Genomic DNA, 16403 nt, shown 5'->3' on the forward strand with positions numbered 1-16403 from the left:
CATGGCTGCACTAACAGCTCTATTGTGCCTCTCTGTGGTCACATATATGTAATACAAATTTGTACCAAGCTACAGCTGTCAAAAAAAAAAAAAACTCATTTCCCAGATGCCCGTTCGTGGTTGTTGCCCCACGCAGCCTTCAAAATAAAGGTGTCAGTCTTGACAAGTTTATAAAGAAGAAACGTCTTTCGGGCTGAAGAAGACGAGAACCAAACCAAAATACTGTGGATTTTTTAAACAATACTACAACAAAAAGCTAATTCATAGGCTGAGAGAATACCAGTGGCATACAATTAAACAGTGCTTTACAAACGGGTAAATATATGCTATTTCATTACTAATTTTGAAATAAAAAATTAGCAACCATATTTACTGACTGCAAAAGTGTATGAGTACGGGCATCATTCACAATTATATATTTTCTGAACCTGAATCGATTTAAGCCAAATGTTTGAAAACATTAATTAATCAAGTTTCCAGACAACTGGCTCAGGGTAAAACAGATCTCAGTAAAGGTTTTACTTTGAAGATTTTCAACGGAAGTCTTTAAGCTTATCGGTCCCATCAAGATATTTCTAGTTCTTTATATCTCTGGAGCCTGGTTGGCCCTCCCAGGCCTTCCAGTAACAGATCAGAGAGTAGCAGCTGCAGCCAGTAGAGTCAGTCTGGATCCCCTGTCTTCTGTCAGCTCGTCTATGATCCACTGAAGATAGGCTACTAAATCTGCTGTCACACACAAGATGAGGCTGCTGCCAGTTGTTGTTACAGTGTCACTAACGGTGGCGCTCGCTTATTATGTTTACATCCCGCTGCCGGATGCCATCCAGGAGCCGTGGAAGCTGATGATGCTGGATGCTGGATTCCGAACAACGATGCACCTGGTGAGAGAGGAGATGTTTTCATTGGGAATACATTGTGGTACTTGTACTGCAGGTGTAGTTGACTGATGGGCAACTTCAGCTATGATTATAACATTCTGCACAAATAAATACTATACAGTAGTATAGTATTTAAAACTAATAATAATTTACGGCTGCACGATATGATATATGTGATAACGTTGGAAATTCGCGATAATACTTGCGATTTCTGCTTTTGCTGCTGTCAGTATTCTGCTCAAATAAAACAAATTGCTTGTTGAATCAAAAGAAAAATAATATCCAACATTATTTTATTGAACATTACATTGAACATAAAAGGCACCAATAAAAAATAATTACATTTTAAAGTTTTCTACTGGTACTCTCGTTCATCTAACTCGCAAGTTGATTTTGCAATATCGATAAAAAAAAAAAAAAGATACATTGTGCAGCCCTAATATCATTGATAGCAGGTGTTTTCCAAATATACTATATAATGTTAGTTGCATGTACTGCGTGTTTGAAAAAATCACAGTTACTAGACAATCAGTAACATGCCTGTGCAGACATGGACTTTGACCCTACTTTCTTATGCCATATGTCAAAGATAAACCCTGAAATGCCTTAGCTCAGTAGCTATAGCAATTATTACATAAAACGTGTCTTGCAATGTCTATTTTTTTTAAGTAGTGTATTTTCAGAGCAGGTGTCTTGTACATGAAGTGACACACAGCCGTAAAATCAAATATCTGAGGCACATCATGTCCTGAGACACCTCTACATGGTGCACTGTTATGGATTTATGAATGTAGTTATTTGTAGTCCACAGGGCTTCTCTTTACCATAATTTCTTTTCATGCTTGTATCCATTAAGTCACATTAGTAACAGCAGCGTAAAATGTACAAACTTTGTGAAAGAGCTTTTTCTGTACATTAACGGTTTGATTTTGAAACTGTCACGCTGTTTGTCATGGTGCCAATCTGTTGCAAAGCAGACAGGCAGTTTATTTTGGGCCGGTGTGAGGACAACCAACTCTTAATCCTCACCTTTGTTCTATATTTTGAAAATGGCACAGTAGGTGAAGAGCGATAACATTTATTGACACACTGGCTGAGGGAGTTTGCAGATTAATGTTTTCTATTTTCTGCAGCTGACGTGCGCAAGAATGTGTTGACATATTATAAATACACCAAAGTAGTTTTAAAATCTCAATAGTGTAAAGTATGTTTTTAAATAGAGTAGAATACAATAAAATATTAACAGTGTGTCATTTTGACGTGCAATTTCAATTTTGTGTAATGTGAATAGCAAAGTTCTTGTTTATTTTCAGGCTGGAGACAATTCCAGGGCCGGTTAAAGGCCGTTTCACCTGCAGGGAGATCACAAACTAAAACCTAAGTGTTGCTCCTCGAAAAGGCCTCAGGCAATACTGTAATTACAGTCTGCACACGCTGTGGATACACAGCACTTTGTTCAAATGCCAACACGCTGCTGGCAAAACAGTTAAGGATGGAAGCTTGGGGTGCGTCGCTTAGGCCTAATTGAACGGAGGAATTATGGTATTCTTCGGTAGCCTGAGTAACTTTAACCGTTGTTCATGTAAAACCTCAAAGACAGCCTGATGCTTTGTTTATGTTATAAATATATATTATTAATATACATTGTTTTTTTTTTTGTGGGTGGCTGTTTGCAGTTTGAGCTATCAATTCCTGTTGATAAAGTATAATAGGGTAAATCCTGTATAGTGCATACACTTGTAGCTGTTATGTATATTTGTAAGTCATTGTAAGTCGCAAGCGCACGACACCCCACCCCCCCCCCTCCGGTGGAGAAAGTGGGCTCCCCCAAAGGCCACGGTGTAGTTCGAACACTGGTTACATGGTCAGATGGCCAGACATTCAAAAGTCAAATATCTCGCCACATATTATGTGGCGAACATTCTACTTATTAAGTAGAATTTTCAGCTTAAGGAATTGATAAAACTAATATTATTATGAAACTTTGTTAAGGCCAACATCTCTCGGTGTAGTCTGGTTCGGAGCCTCCACTATGCCAAGCAGCTGTGTCTGCTGGCCTTGGTTGACTATTGAGACAGTCGGAGATGTTTGTGGGGAGGAGGGCAGACATGCTGAGACACATCAGTAAGTTACAGTGCAGAGGGACAGAGGTGACTGGGTGAGACAGTTGTGTCCCAAGAGATGAATGCAGTTTGTCTCTTCCCAAATTCCTTTCTTCTACATGCTGTTTTCTTTGCCTAAATACAGTATGTCTTAAATCTCTTTTCCATTTTCAGGCCTCTTTAAAGTCTTGGCTGGGCTTTGACCATTACATCACGTCAATCAGGCGGTCCTCAGACGGGTTTGAAGGCATGATGAAGGGGCTGAGTAGTTCTGAGTCTGGCGCAGGAGGGGTCATGCCCGGAGTCAAAGTCAGCGACATCACTTTCGCCGGCGTCCCGGTCCGTGTTTACGAGCCCCCGGCTGGAGGGGAGGGTCATCTGAGGAGAGGGCTGATGTTTTTTCACGGAGGAGGCTGGGCCCTCGGCAGTGCCAGTGAGTATGGACATTCCTGTTGTCTACAAGTACAAATACAGGAAATGAAATCAGAAAAAAACTGTAACTTATCAAAACTTGAAATCATGGAAGTATTTATGATCACATTATATAGATGTATTTATTAGAGCACAATGTGCATATTTGAAACTGCAAATAAATGCGTGATTCAGCAACATTTTCTTTTTGTTCACTTAACTTTTCCACACTCCTCCATCTCTCCCTCACTTCCTCAGAGAAGGGGTCGTATGATACCATCAACCAGATGTTGTCCGACGAGCTCAACACTGTTGTGGTCTCTGTTGAGTAAGTGTGCAGCTTATAGAGACAGAAACACACTTTAAGATACAGTATATAAAAACATATTTGGTTTACTCAGACCTTAGAAAGCTCCCTTTCTGAGCCATAGATGGTGTTATACAAGTGTTTTCACAGGTTGAATCGTGCTCCTGTAGACAAGTGAACTTATCTTCATGAGTGACTCTTTAACTACAAAAAAAGTGTTTACAGTCACATTCTCCAAAGTATTCTAAGCCTCTCGTAACTCACCATTTGCAACCAATGTCTGTGTAGGTACCGTATGTATCCAGAGGTGCACTTTCCAGTGCCGTATTTAGACTGCCTTGCCGCTGCCAAGCACTTCTTGTCCCCAGAGGTTCAGGCCAGGTATGCAGTCGACCCTGAGCGTGTGGCTGTGGCAGGTGACAGTGCTGGAGGAAACCTGGCTGCTGCGGTCGCTCAGGAGGTATATACCATAGCATAACCTCCTGTAAGAATGTGTGTAACAATGAGCTGTAAATATAAATCAAGAGATTGAGGCCGTATATATTTTTATATTGTGCCAGATTTCCATAGATGACACTATGAGTGTGAAATTCAGCGTCCAGGCGTTGATCTACCCAGTGCTCCAGGCTCTGGACTTCAACACGCCCTCCTACTTGCAGAACCAAAACATACCCATCCTCTACCGGCACCTTATGGTCCGCTTCTGGCTGCAGTACCTCGGCGCTGACCTCTCCCTGCAGTCCCAGTTGCTGGCGAACAACCACAGCTCCTTACACCTCTCAAACATCACCCCAGAGCTGAGGGCGCGGGTAGACTGGACCGTCCTCCTGCCCCCGAAACACAAGAAGAACTACACGCCTCTGATTGTGGGAAAAGGTTCACAGGGGGCAGGGAAGGAGGTGCCGGGGCTGCTGGATGTGAGGGCGTCACCACTGTTAGCAGGACCGGAGGTTTTGGCTAAATGCCCTAGAGCATACATCCTAACGTGCGAATATGACGTGTTGAGGGATGATGGTCTGATGTACGCGCAGCGCTTACAGGACGCAGGCGTCACAGTTACCCACGAGCACTATGTCGACGGCTTCCACGGATGTTTCACCTTTATAACCTGGCCAATGGAATTCGATGTAGGGAAGCGAGCACTCAGGGGTTACCTTAATTGGCTGCAGAACAACTTGTGAGAGTGTGTATGTGTGTGCAAGTGAGTGAAAGAGTCTTTATGAGTGCATGCATGTGGGTGTTTTACTGATATGAATGAACTAGTCCTTGCTTAATGAATCTGAGCTCTTTGTTTAAAATATAAGCTCAGGACCCTCCTGTTCTCACACTCACTCACACACACACACACACACACACACACACACACACAAACACACACACACACACACACACACACACACACACACACACACACACACACACACACACACACGAGAAGGGCAAATATGTTAACATGAACATGGCTTACACTATGACCAGTTAACAAACATACCCAATAGATGCACAGCCACAAGCTTTCCACTAATGGATAAATGAATCTGGTGCTTCCACTGGGAGGGACCACATCAGTACACTTATTCTTATCCATAAACACATGAGCAATATACTTCCCGTATTATTGGTTTTATACTTAACTTTTAGAATAAAACAAACAAAAGTGGATGTTAGCAGTGGGTTGGTTTTTTTTTTAACTATGTGACCCAGCAAGTTACTGTATGTTCAGTACTGCACCACTTTGGTCCAGAGACTGAAATATATATTGCCTTGACATTTTAAACAGATAGTCATGTTGTCCAGAGGATAAATCGTAATTACTTTAGTGATCCCCTAGCGCCACCATTAGGTTGCCATTTGTGGTTTTACAGTGAAATGTAAACTATCACATGGATTATGAAATTTGGCACGCACATTCATGGATGCCTCCGATTCATTTGTAATAACTGTGGTTGATCCCTTTACTTTTAATTTCCAGGTTGAAATTGTAATTTGCCCACTAACTGCAAACCTGATGCCATTGTCATCAGCCTCAGCTGTACGTTTTAGGTTTAGTGCTAATTATCAAATGTTAGCATGATGACATGCTAAACTAAGATAGGGAACATGGAAAACATTATCTGCTTAGCATCAGCACTTTAGTATTGTCGGTGTGGGCATGTTAGCATGTTGACATTAGCATTTCGCTCAGTACAGCCTCACAGAGCCGCTAGCATGGCTGTCGACTCCTGTTGTAGTAAGAAAGAACAAAAGTTCACATCAAACGTGGGACAGATAAAATTTGTAAATTATATATTTTGAATGGGGAATTCATGACCTTTCTTCTGAGCTTTCTGTGTGTTCACCGCTGTAGTAAACACTCATCTTGTGCTCCTTGCACCACAAGAGGTGATGTCTTTCATGACAGATGATGCTTGACAATCACTAACAAAATGCACTATTTACTTAAGTTTCATTCCGTTTATTATTCACAGTGTTCGGGACATTTTATGTATCTGAACATGCCCTTACTATGCATTAAACACAGTAGCAGTCCCAAAATGAGTAGTATATCATTCTCCTTAAAATCTGCTCTGCTTTTTTTTCATGTTTCCAAGAATAAAAGCACCTGTACTGTGAGTGGAGGTTGTGTGTGACTGAAGTAACGTTCACTTTGACTTGTAAAAGTAAGAAAAAAACTTGATGATTATTATTTATTGTAGAAATAATCCTACAGGGTAATGTTTAGCTACAGTGAATCAACCGAGAAAATGCTCATTAAGCATCAAAATGATGATTAAATCAATGCATTGGACCAATGCCTGCTGTTCATTACTCAACTCAATCTGCAGCTGCTATCTGTAAAACAACTTATATGTTTATATAAAAAGTGCACCAATTATAATTTAGGATTTAAGATTTAAATAGACTGAAATAAAAGACGAAATATACTAATTACTGATAATTTCCAGGGCCTCCATGCATTCATTACATAGTTATCATATGCCTATATACCTATATCTTATGTATATTACATAGAATTACTTGTAAGGTACATCAACTATTCGGTGGATATGCTTTCCAACTATTAAAAAAGTGATAAAAAGTTCTTCTTCTACTAATCAATTATTTTTAAATTAATAATAGAAAGCAACACAGAGGAAAAAAGTTCCCTTCAGGTCTAAATTAAACACACGACATGAACAACAGTGTGATTTCGATGACGCAGCTGCTAATTAGATAATTCATGTTGCATGTGTACTCTACATGCCATTACTGCATGCTAGGGAGAATGTGTAGAGCCCCCAAGGCTCTCACACCTGCACCTGCTCTCATTTTTAGGATCACACATGTTTTGTTTCTTACCTAGAGTGAGAGAGCATTTCTTGGTCACTAAATCCAGCAGCACCAATAATCAATGCAACACCCCCCTCTAGTGGGCTGAGAACATTATGAACCATATGGTCTTCATCTAACACACATTTGGAAACCACTGGTGGAACTAAGTACATTTACTCAAGTTCTGTACTTAGGAACAACTTTAAGGTAATTGTACTTTACTTGAGTATTTCCATTTTATGCTACTTTATACATCCAGAGGCATATATTGTTCTGTTTACTTGACTACTAAAATAGGACACATCTATATTTAGCTGATAGCTCTTTTGTAATTCAGGGCAACATTTTGAATGCAGGACTTTTATTTCTAATGAAAGTTTTTACATTTTTGTATTGCTACGTTTACTCAAGTAAAGGATCTGAACTCTACCTTCACCACTGTGTGACATTACACTTGGGGGGCATTGAACACATTCTTTTTTGATACCTGCATTTTTATTCAAATCCTCATAACTGCATGCCTAAATGGAATCCTGATGCTGAAGTCTCAATTTAAAATCAAACTGGCTATATTTGGCCAAATGACGTGGTTGTAAAATAATAAATATAGATCATAGAAATGAAGGATTGGGAGTTAAATATGAATCTGTATTGGCTCCGTTTATATGCTCCCACATTCACATACAGTAGTTTCCTATCAGGGAAACACCCTTCCACTGACACGATAACTAAGTCACTGGCAACTGTCTGCGTGCATTGTGCTGCTGTAGCATTTTTCAGCACTGGTCTTTGTTTTATAAATGAGACAATGAGCAGTGCTCAAGACGGGAATTTAGGGAGATTCCATGACTTTACCGCGAGGAACGTTGGGAGGAGAAGCCTCAGGGGAGGGAAAAAAGGGAGTGGAGGACAGAGGAGGGTAGATGGAGCGTGATTCGTACTTTAAATCCATAATAGGTCTTCTGGGTGTTCAATCAAAGCTCTCCGCTTCAGGGGGGAAACTGCTATCATTTCTAGCAGAGAAGCTTTTCGGTTTCCAATTGTTCTTGTAACTGATTTCAGATTTTTGGGTTTGAAAAATAGTTTCATCAGAGTCACTGAACAGTTTCACAGTACTGTGTGTTCCTGGCAGAAAGACATAAGGTTTTGGTGATTTTGGTGTTAACCAAAATTTGTTCCAGTTTTTCTCCAGGGTTTTAAAGTTACAACCTGTCAGATTTTCATGAAATAAAACCTTGTATTTGATCCTCTTTGTGGTCAATTGTGGTCTTTTAGCAATAGCTATTCAATATATACATGTTGTAATTACCTTTCTATATTCGTTTTTATGGTTAGTGGCGGAGTCCGCCATTCCATAATATTATAATAATATAATAACTAATATACAGTTTATGGTGTGGACATGTATGCAGACGTTAAAGGTCACCGGCTGATTGGACCTAGGAGGAAGAAATAACATGATAGGAAAACAATCTATAAACAGTTTTAAAATGACTCATTTCTGCAATAATTCCCCACATACCGTCTCTCTCTCTCGCCATGGGACTGTAGACAGGCATGTCTCTCAGGGTGTCATCTTCCCTGCCCGAGGCCAGATAGTCTTCAGATATCAGTCACCTTCTCCTCTCCTTCTCTCTGACGAGCCTGGGAATTGACTCACCTAATGGAACACAGGAACCTCTTATCACTGTTTCTTCTGCATTTTGAGATTTTTAATCCGTAAAGGAAACAAACAAAATATGTATTCCTCTCTGTTGCTGTTGTACTCGCTTACACTTGCGACATTTTCAGTTGTATCTGGTACAGCATTACCTACCTGTGTGCACATTACGGCTGCACGTGTGCCAGTGTGAATGTGTTACACATGCTTTAACGTGGGTCCTGATTGGGAGGTTGGGAGGGCCGTGCACATCCAGGATCTGTGAACTCCTTCAGCTCCACTCTCTCACTTCCTCACACTGACAATGGAGCAGGGGTTAGAGGTGAAGGAATGAAAGTAAAGGAACCACCAGGAATCACTCAAGGATAAGCTCTGCAGATTAAATGACTCCCCTGAGACAAATACTACTCGCTGTAGGGCTACACATTCTCTCAGATCACTTCGCAAACAATGGCGAGTTATTTGGCACTAATCGAATAGCATTCTCTCAGATCACTTCACAATAGCAGGAAAGAGAAGATAAAAAAATGGGCCTTTTTTTCCATCTTACTTTCAGATGCTGAGTATGTGCTACCTACAAATGATTTTGGTCATATGACAACATTGTTGTTTTATCTTCTTTTCTTTTTTTTAAATCAAGCAACAGCCATTCAGAGGTACTTCACTCTGCAATGCAAAAGTCAAGAGGAGAAAGCAAACATCAGGATTGAAATGTTATTGCACAGTATTTGTTGTACATTAATTAATTTGATCTGCAGCTGTTTAACACCAAGAGAACAAGTATTATACAGACACAACTGTGAAAATTAAAAGTTGAAAAAAATAGGATTAATTTACACACAAAAGGCCACATATCTTATGAAAACACATCACCTTTTACCACTGATTGTTTCCAGAGCCTCCACGCTACACTCACCCTAAACGCCTCATTCGACCAACATGGTTATCTCATGCTGCCTTCAGCTGCCTTCCATTTTTGAAAGTCATAAAAACAATTTATACTGCATTGAAGTCATTCTGGCGGGAAGTAATAAGTAAATGAACCCAGTTACAAATTGTGACAGATGTTGGGACATTTGACATTGAAGTGGACCAAAGATTCTCTGAACCACAGAAAGGAGTAAACAATGTCAAGTACTGGAAAAACTGCTGCCTTCTACTAACATCTGCTACACATAATTAAAGGCTTTTATGCTTTAACAATGTTAATGCTAGAAGAAAAAGAAAACCATCCTACTTTTTCCTATCTGTGTAAAGCTCCTATCTGCTCAATACACACACAATTTGTTTGGTAACTTCCTTTTTGGATTTTAGACATCAGTCACATCTATCATTTTAGATTTGATAGATATGATTTTTTTTTATAGGCCCTTTAAGCCTCAACTTTTAGGCAAAAGGGGATCAAAAGTCCTTAAAGTGTTCATGGGGGAATGGAAATGTAAACACATAACTCCTTGACAACTGTGTAAACTCCATCTGCTGATGAAGGTATGTGATATGATAACTCCAGAATGGTTACTAAATGGACCTTGAAGTAAACCTGTTTGCTTAAAAAATATAATCTGTAAAATAGCCTTCTAAATCTTGGCAATGGTATGTGTAATCAAAAATATATTGTATTCTGTCTATTTCAAGAAGCATTTAAAGGTCCAAATGGGTTGTACTCTGGTGGTGCTCTCAACCTAAAGTTACCACATTTCCGATAGCACTTGAAGACAGTCATGAAGTTGCATTAGCATTTAAAGCATAGAAAGTCCAAATCAATTTATCTCGTTTGGGTTGTAGGTTACATGTGCTCTCAGCTCAAAGTATCCACATTTCCGACAGCACTTGAAGGCGTCATGAAGTTGCATGTGCAAATTATAAGTTCTATCTAATAACAGTGACATATTGAGGCTGTTGTTATCCTCCCTCCTCCCTCCCTCTCTCCCTCTCCCTGCCTGCCTGCCTGCAGAGCAGAAATGCAGCAGAGCTTGATCTGACTTGTCCTCGCTGCTGGAAGTGTTTTCTTGCTCCTCGGAACTTATCTGGGTGCCATACTCACGCTGTGCTGTGATTATGGCCGTCTCTGTATCTCTCCAGAGTCTGGGGCTCATACTGCTCGCAGCAATCCTCCTGCAGACCACCGCGGTTGCCGTCAGTTTCCTGTACTTCAACAAAGTCCTGAGCACGGTAAGATAGGCGTGTGTCTTCCCACTTAATCTAACAGATAATAATAGCATCAAACGGACTGCCATCTTAAAGGGGAAATGCGAGATTTGACACTATTTTAATGACTTACAACACAGAGTTTCAAAGTGATTTACCATTACTTTTACAGGGAAACCATACCAGTGACATCATTTTAAGAGTCTCCATACGACTAATGTGACATAAATATACCACCGTGAACTCACTGTTTAGTACCCCAGACATTAATAAGTAGGCCATAATAGAACAGTATAGGAAGGTCTAGTAAAATCTCATCAGAAATTAGGCCATGAAGTGGTTATCAACTTTAATATTCTACTACTTCCTGTTCCTTCAGGAATTAAACATTGCAGGTCTTTTTGCCTTTTTGATAAGTGTATTTAGTGATATGAGGTAAATAAATAAATAAAAAGTAGGCCTACCAGTTAAGCAAGATTTTAAAGCTGGACAATGAGAGAGGAGAAAGTTGGGAGTGTAGATAACAGAAAACAATGGCAGGAAATGAGACTAGTTAGGACTCAGGGGTTGTGACACCCAAAAACAGCATATTTTCAGATATGAGCAGACATTATGAAAAAGCTGATAGAGCCGGTTCTGAGCTCTGATCGGGTAAGTCCCAGTAGCAACGCCCTTGTCACCTCATGCACACCTGTGACCACTTCAGAGTTAATTGCCTGTTGTTGCACTATAATTGGCATCCACCTGTGCCACTACTGTGTATTTGGCTTAATAACCAAGGGACTATATAACTCTGTCAAAGAATATTAGTCAAGATTATTATTAATTAATAATAATAAATATAATTTGTATAGTGCTTTTCAAGTACTCAATGACATGTATTGAAAATGTGTGTTTTCATTACAATGATTATGTGTTGCCACCTTATTGTGGTGTTTGGTGTTTTAAGCCCCCAACGTCGTCTTCCAGGCAGCGCTGCCCGGAAGGCACTAGGATTAGGCAATGGTTAGGATTGGGGTTAGGTTAGGGTTAAAACGCAATGCCCAGGATGGGCTCAAGATGCCCTTGAGGTTAAAAAGTACACATACCATTAAAAATGATTACGGTTAGGTGCCCAGAAGTCCACGTTGGGGGTTTAAAACACCATCGAGCCCATATTGTCGAAACCAAAAGCCACATGAACATTTGTATTTGCTTGTTTTGGAGTCTCAAATGTGAGTTGTAGAAAAAAAAAATCATTAGCCATTATCGTTCAATCAAGATAATACTTGACGATTTAGTTTATCGGTGTTTTTTGCCCCCAACGGCGCCTTCCAGGCAGCGCTGCCTGGAAGGCCCTAGGATTAGGCACTGGTTATGGTTAGGGTTAGGTGCCTTGAAGGAGCAGTTGGGGGCAAAAAACACCATCGAGCAACGATTTGTTGTTGTAATCGTTTGTTTTTGCTTCTTTTCTGTTGACAGATGCAGGAGAGTTTCTCCCGTAGTAGCGTGTCCTGTCTGATTAACGTAGATCCGCGCTCTGAGGTCGAAGATTCAGCGCAGGACAAGAAGAGCGACCCCTGCTGGCAAGTGACGCAACAGCTCCACTACCACATAGAGAAGGTTTTTCGTTGTTTAATTATTTTTTTTTATTTCACTTCAATTTGTGTGCCCGGATAACAAAATTCTATGTGCTAGAAAGTTGTTTTTATATTATTTAAGACACCAGTGACCACTTTTCACAGGATTGTCCACACAATAAATGTTCTATCCACAGTGCTGCAGCGATTTTCCCCTATAATTGTTTTCAACATTACATGCAGTTACTCAGACACCACTGATTAGAACTGGGAAAATGATACACCTCCACATCACTTCTATATTACACTGACTCACCCAAAGGGCAATGCTGCTTTTACAGGGCAACAGATGACATATTTGTTGACCCAGAGGGAGGACTGTATGATTTATGTGGCTGACAATTAGGTCCCTGGTGAATTACTGAATGTTGTTAATTTAGATCTAAAGATACCTCGATGGCATAATAACTGACGAGGTCAAGATACTTTAATTTACCGCCCATTCACTCTCTCTATTCCCCACCTCCTTTCCTTTCTGTCTCTCTGGGTGTTTCTCTTTCAGACGATGGCTGACAGATTCCAGAAGGAGATATCCACTGCTATGAGAAGTGAGAACAATGCCTTCATTCACTATCAGTTACTACTAATAGTTAATTAAGTATGTCTTTTTCCACTAAAAATGTCCTGTGTGTGTTTCTTATCTGCCTGTGGTTTCCTAGATAAGCTGACAGGAGTGCTGCCATTCCTGAGCCCTGGGGTCCAAGGGGTCCCTCTTCCTAAAGTTGCTGCACATGTGACCGGTGTCATCTCGTCCACGGAGCCTCCAACAGCAGATGGTGAGGATCCTCGATGGTAGTACAGGAGTAAAATATCCAGTATGTACACCAAGTAGAGTACTGGAAAGCATAAGTGACATAGGACATGTGGTTTTTAGTGACACATTTTCACAATGCTCACACACCTGTGAGTACTGTGTCGCTTCACCCACACATCTCCTGGGCCAGAGGTGAGGAATGTGCTTCAAGGCTTCACAGACTGCTCTCACATTCAGTAACGTTTTCACACGTACGTGTTTGTCCGGACCTGCAGATGTGCAGCTGCTTTATCCTTGTCCTGTAGTTGTTTTTGTGACCAGTCAAAGGGACGCAACGTCCCAATTACTCTTTGTCCAGTTATTAAAACAAACAGTAACAGTATCTCTAGAAATTAGTAGTCCTTACCTAATACAATGTTCATATTTGTATGATTAGTGTTATTGGTGTCTGTCACAGTGGCGACGCCAAATTAAATTTCTTTTTAATTGTACACATTTTGGCTTTAAAGGAAAAGCCTGGTAATAGTCTATATTTTTCTTATTGTAAATAAATCCCATGAAATGACCAAAACCCGTGGTGTAGGAAATGTAGCCAGATGTATCTCATTCCTCTGTGCCATAGAGCTCCGTTGTTGTCCAAAAACTATTAATAAAAACATCAATGGGCCACACTACTGCACTGGGTGACATGTTACTTGGTTATAATAAACCTGGACACTGTAGTTTATTTTTGACATACAATGTCCGGCTGCTGTAAATACTCACTAATATTAATCTGCAGCTGAAAATAGTCCCCAACAGATGCACTATTTACTTCCGTTTGAGGAGTCAGCTGTTTAAAAAAAGTGTTTTTTCTTTTAATGAAAGTATTTAATAATGATTTACGTCTGTAATGGGAAAGAAATATGCTGACAGAATGGAGAAGTATTAAAAGAGGTACTAACAAAATGTTGGTCTTGGTATTTTCATGGGATTTCTTGATAATGAGAAAAATATAGAATATAGCGAGCTGTCACCTTAATATACACATCCCTCAGGATGACTGGATGTGAATCTGTTTCTGCCTCCGTTTAAATGTGTGGCTGTTGTCAATTAACTTAAAAAAAACACTGGTCTGTTAGCATGATTTACACACTGAGTTTATTTAACATTTGTTTCTCATTTGAATAGCAGTGACTGGTTATACTCATTAACCCTCCACTTTGTAAATCTTAAATGATCTTGCATCGTAGTGAATGGCCTTAACTCTTGTGTGTTTTTGTGCTGTTGCAGGACCACGCAGCAGCAGGGGGTACCTTGGGGAACGAATCGAAGCGTGGGAGGGCCACAGAGGTCTGTCCTTCCTGCAGAACATGGAGCTGAGGGGAGGAGAGCTGCTGGTGCCCAGAGCAGGCCTCTACTACATCTATGGCCAGACCTATTTCAGACTGCCCTCCACGGGGGAGACGGATGGGGAGACAGGGGAAGCAAAGGAGGAAGGAGCACAGCTTGTCCAGTATATCTACAAGAAGGTTAGGCTTTCTGCAACAGTGTCAACCGATCAACATGAAAAACAGTAAAAGCTCGGAGCAACTGCTACTGCAGGTTCTGTGTCGACTGAAAATCGGGCATCAGCAGGACAGATCGCTACTCATTGGTTAGGGCAACGCAAAATAAAATATCGCTCCCAAATAGAAATTGGCTATATATTATGAATCTAATATCCGACTGGACAAAGTCAAACAAATTCAGTATATAGTTATTGTTGGTAATAAAGTCAACTCTCAAACCTCAAATGTCAGTGTCCTTGAATGCACCAAAAGCAATAAATGAAGCTATTCATTTCAGATGGTATCAGAAAGATGTTTAGAAATCAATTCTATATGCTAATATAATGTATAAAAGTTAATGTGAAGAGTAATGTTTATGACAGTTTTAATCATGTTTTTGTGTTGTGGCCCACAGATGAGTTCCTACCCGGTGCCCATCCTGCTGATGAAATCGTCCCGGAGCGCGTGCTGGCCTCGGGGTCAGGAGCCTGGTCTCTTCTCCCTGCATCAGGCCGGTACTGCCTTTCTGCAGCCGGCTGACCGCCTCTTCATCACCGTTAGCAATGCCAGCGCCATGGAGATGGACGGGAGGGCGAGCTACTTCGGGGCCTTCCTTGTGGGCTAAAGAGAGAGAACCTTGGATAAAAGAGCCCGGGACTAGGATGACTTGATATAGACATCAGACGTGAACCCAAATGGCAGGGGTTTGCTTGATAATATGAGCAGCTGTCTGAGGGTCAGGGTGGGAGAAGAATAGACTCCAGGGAGTGCGAAGGACTTCTTCTGGACCACGGAGCTGTAAGGATATGATCAACCAAAGCTGCAGTGGCAGACTCTCAGTGGACCTAAATAGCGAGGAAGAAGAGCCTTTTGCTGTGTATTTACTCCAGCAGAGACAGTTAAACCTGACAGGTTATTAATTCTGTTTTTATGGCTAGTAAACAGGATGTACCATATGACGGAGTATGGGCTGCTTTCAGAGTACAGGTTATTTGGAGAAGTACAATAGATGCAATAGATAAATGTTGTGCTCTCTTGTGTGAATGGCTTCTATTGAGAACAGAGAGAGCCGTTTTGTCTGCAGGTCCAACAGTGGAGTCGTCATCCCTAGGAAATGACACATGACACTTAACTGGTATTTTATGAAAAATGCCACAAGACAAGATTGTGTTCAGTATTATGAGTGGTTTCCTTTTTGTTTACAGTACTTATGGTTCAATTTCCTCTTTGTGCAATGTCTTGAATGAATGTATGGCGTGACACAGATCATGATGTCCTGCGGCCTTAAAGAGAAGCACTGATCTAACATGAATGGACAGAGTACTAAATGGGTTTCTGACACATTTACACTTCTATATGCAATGGATAGCAATAGTTTTTTTTAGGACTGGATAAATTAATTTACAAATGGTTTCCAGACAGATTGAATAGTAAAAAAATAAGGTCTTAATATATTTTTCTAGTCATTTGAAGGTTTTTAGATGGAAATCAGTATAATGGAGGTGACGTAAATTGACCATCCTGTACTGGTCTATTTTTTTATTTTTTTTAGGTTTTTCTGGCTTACTCTTCATTGAATGCAAAATAGAAAAGAATTTACAGAATAAATTTCTTGACATAAACCATTTTCCAGATTCTTCCTAGCGTGTGCAAGAAAGCATATTAGCCTCAACAACAAATCTC

The 16403-nt window shown here is 40.4% G+C and overlaps 2 protein-coding genes and 1 long non-coding RNA gene across 3 annotated transcripts; 2 read left to right on the forward strand and 1 right to left on the reverse strand.

The window, feature by feature from the left end:
- The first annotated feature begins 586 nt into the window (after positions 1-586).
- Positions 587-5451, forward strand: nceh1a (neutral cholesterol ester hydrolase 1a). The gene is made up of 5 exons (XM_078278349.1): positions 587-881; positions 3155-3413; positions 3650-3719; positions 3987-4158; positions 4259-5451. Exons 1-5 carry the CDS (start codon positions 741-743, stop codon positions 4877-4879), a joined length of 1263 nt encoding a protein of 420 aa, XP_078134475.1. The 5' UTR covers positions 587-740; the 3' UTR covers positions 4880-5451.
- Positions 5452-5462: 11 nt separating this feature from the next.
- On the reverse strand, positions 5463-10882 carry LOC144535741 (uncharacterized). Its single transcript, XR_013503689.1, has 4 exons — positions 10715-10882; positions 8827-8968; positions 8533-8670; positions 5463-8449 (listed from the first exon to the last, which is right to left on the reverse strand). It is a non-coding gene; the product is annotated as an uncharacterized LOC144535741 (long non-coding RNA).
- On the forward strand, positions 10525-16342 carry LOC144535740 (tumor necrosis factor ligand superfamily member 10-like). The gene is made up of 6 exons (XM_078278350.1): positions 10525-10842; positions 12280-12420; positions 12940-12985; positions 13097-13213; positions 14464-14702; positions 15136-16342. Exons 1-6 carry the CDS (start codon positions 10729-10731, stop codon positions 15343-15345), a joined length of 867 nt encoding a protein of 288 aa, XP_078134476.1. The 5' UTR covers positions 10525-10728; the 3' UTR covers positions 15346-16342.
- Positions 16343-16403: the final 61 nt, after the last annotated feature.

The sequence above is a fragment of the Sander vitreus genome, chromosome 20, assembly GCF_031162955.1.
Source record: "Sander vitreus isolate 19-12246 chromosome 20, sanVit1, whole genome shotgun sequence".
Classification (NCBI taxonomy): domain Eukaryota; kingdom Metazoa; phylum Chordata; class Actinopteri; order Perciformes; family Percidae; genus Sander; species Sander vitreus.

Excerpts from the sequence above, each read along its gene's own strand:
- nceh1a (XM_078278349.1), top strand. The coding sequence starts at position 741 with ATGAGGCTGCTGCCAGTTGTTGTTACAGTGTCACTAACGGTGGCGCTC. Across the intron at positions 3,414-3,649 it reads CTGGGCCCTCGGCAGTGCCA|AGAAGGGGTCGTATGATACC; the intron begins GTGAGTATGGAC and ends TCACTTCCTCAG. Across the intron at positions 4,159-4,258 it reads CTGCTGCGGTCGCTCAGGAG|ATTTCCATAGATGACACTAT; the intron begins GTATATACCATA and ends ATATTGTGCCAG.
- LOC144535740 (XM_078278350.1), top strand. The coding sequence starts at position 10,729 with ATGGCCGTCTCTGTATCTCTCCAGAGTCTGGGGCTCATACTGCTCGCA. Across the intron at positions 12,986-13,096 it reads GATATCCACTGCTATGAGAA|ATAAGCTGACAGGAGTGCTG; the intron begins GTGAGAACAATG and ends GTGGTTTCCTAG. Across the intron at positions 13,214-14,463 it reads GGAGCCTCCAACAGCAGATG|GACCACGCAGCAGCAGGGGG; the intron begins GTGAGGATCCTC and ends GTGCTGTTGCAG.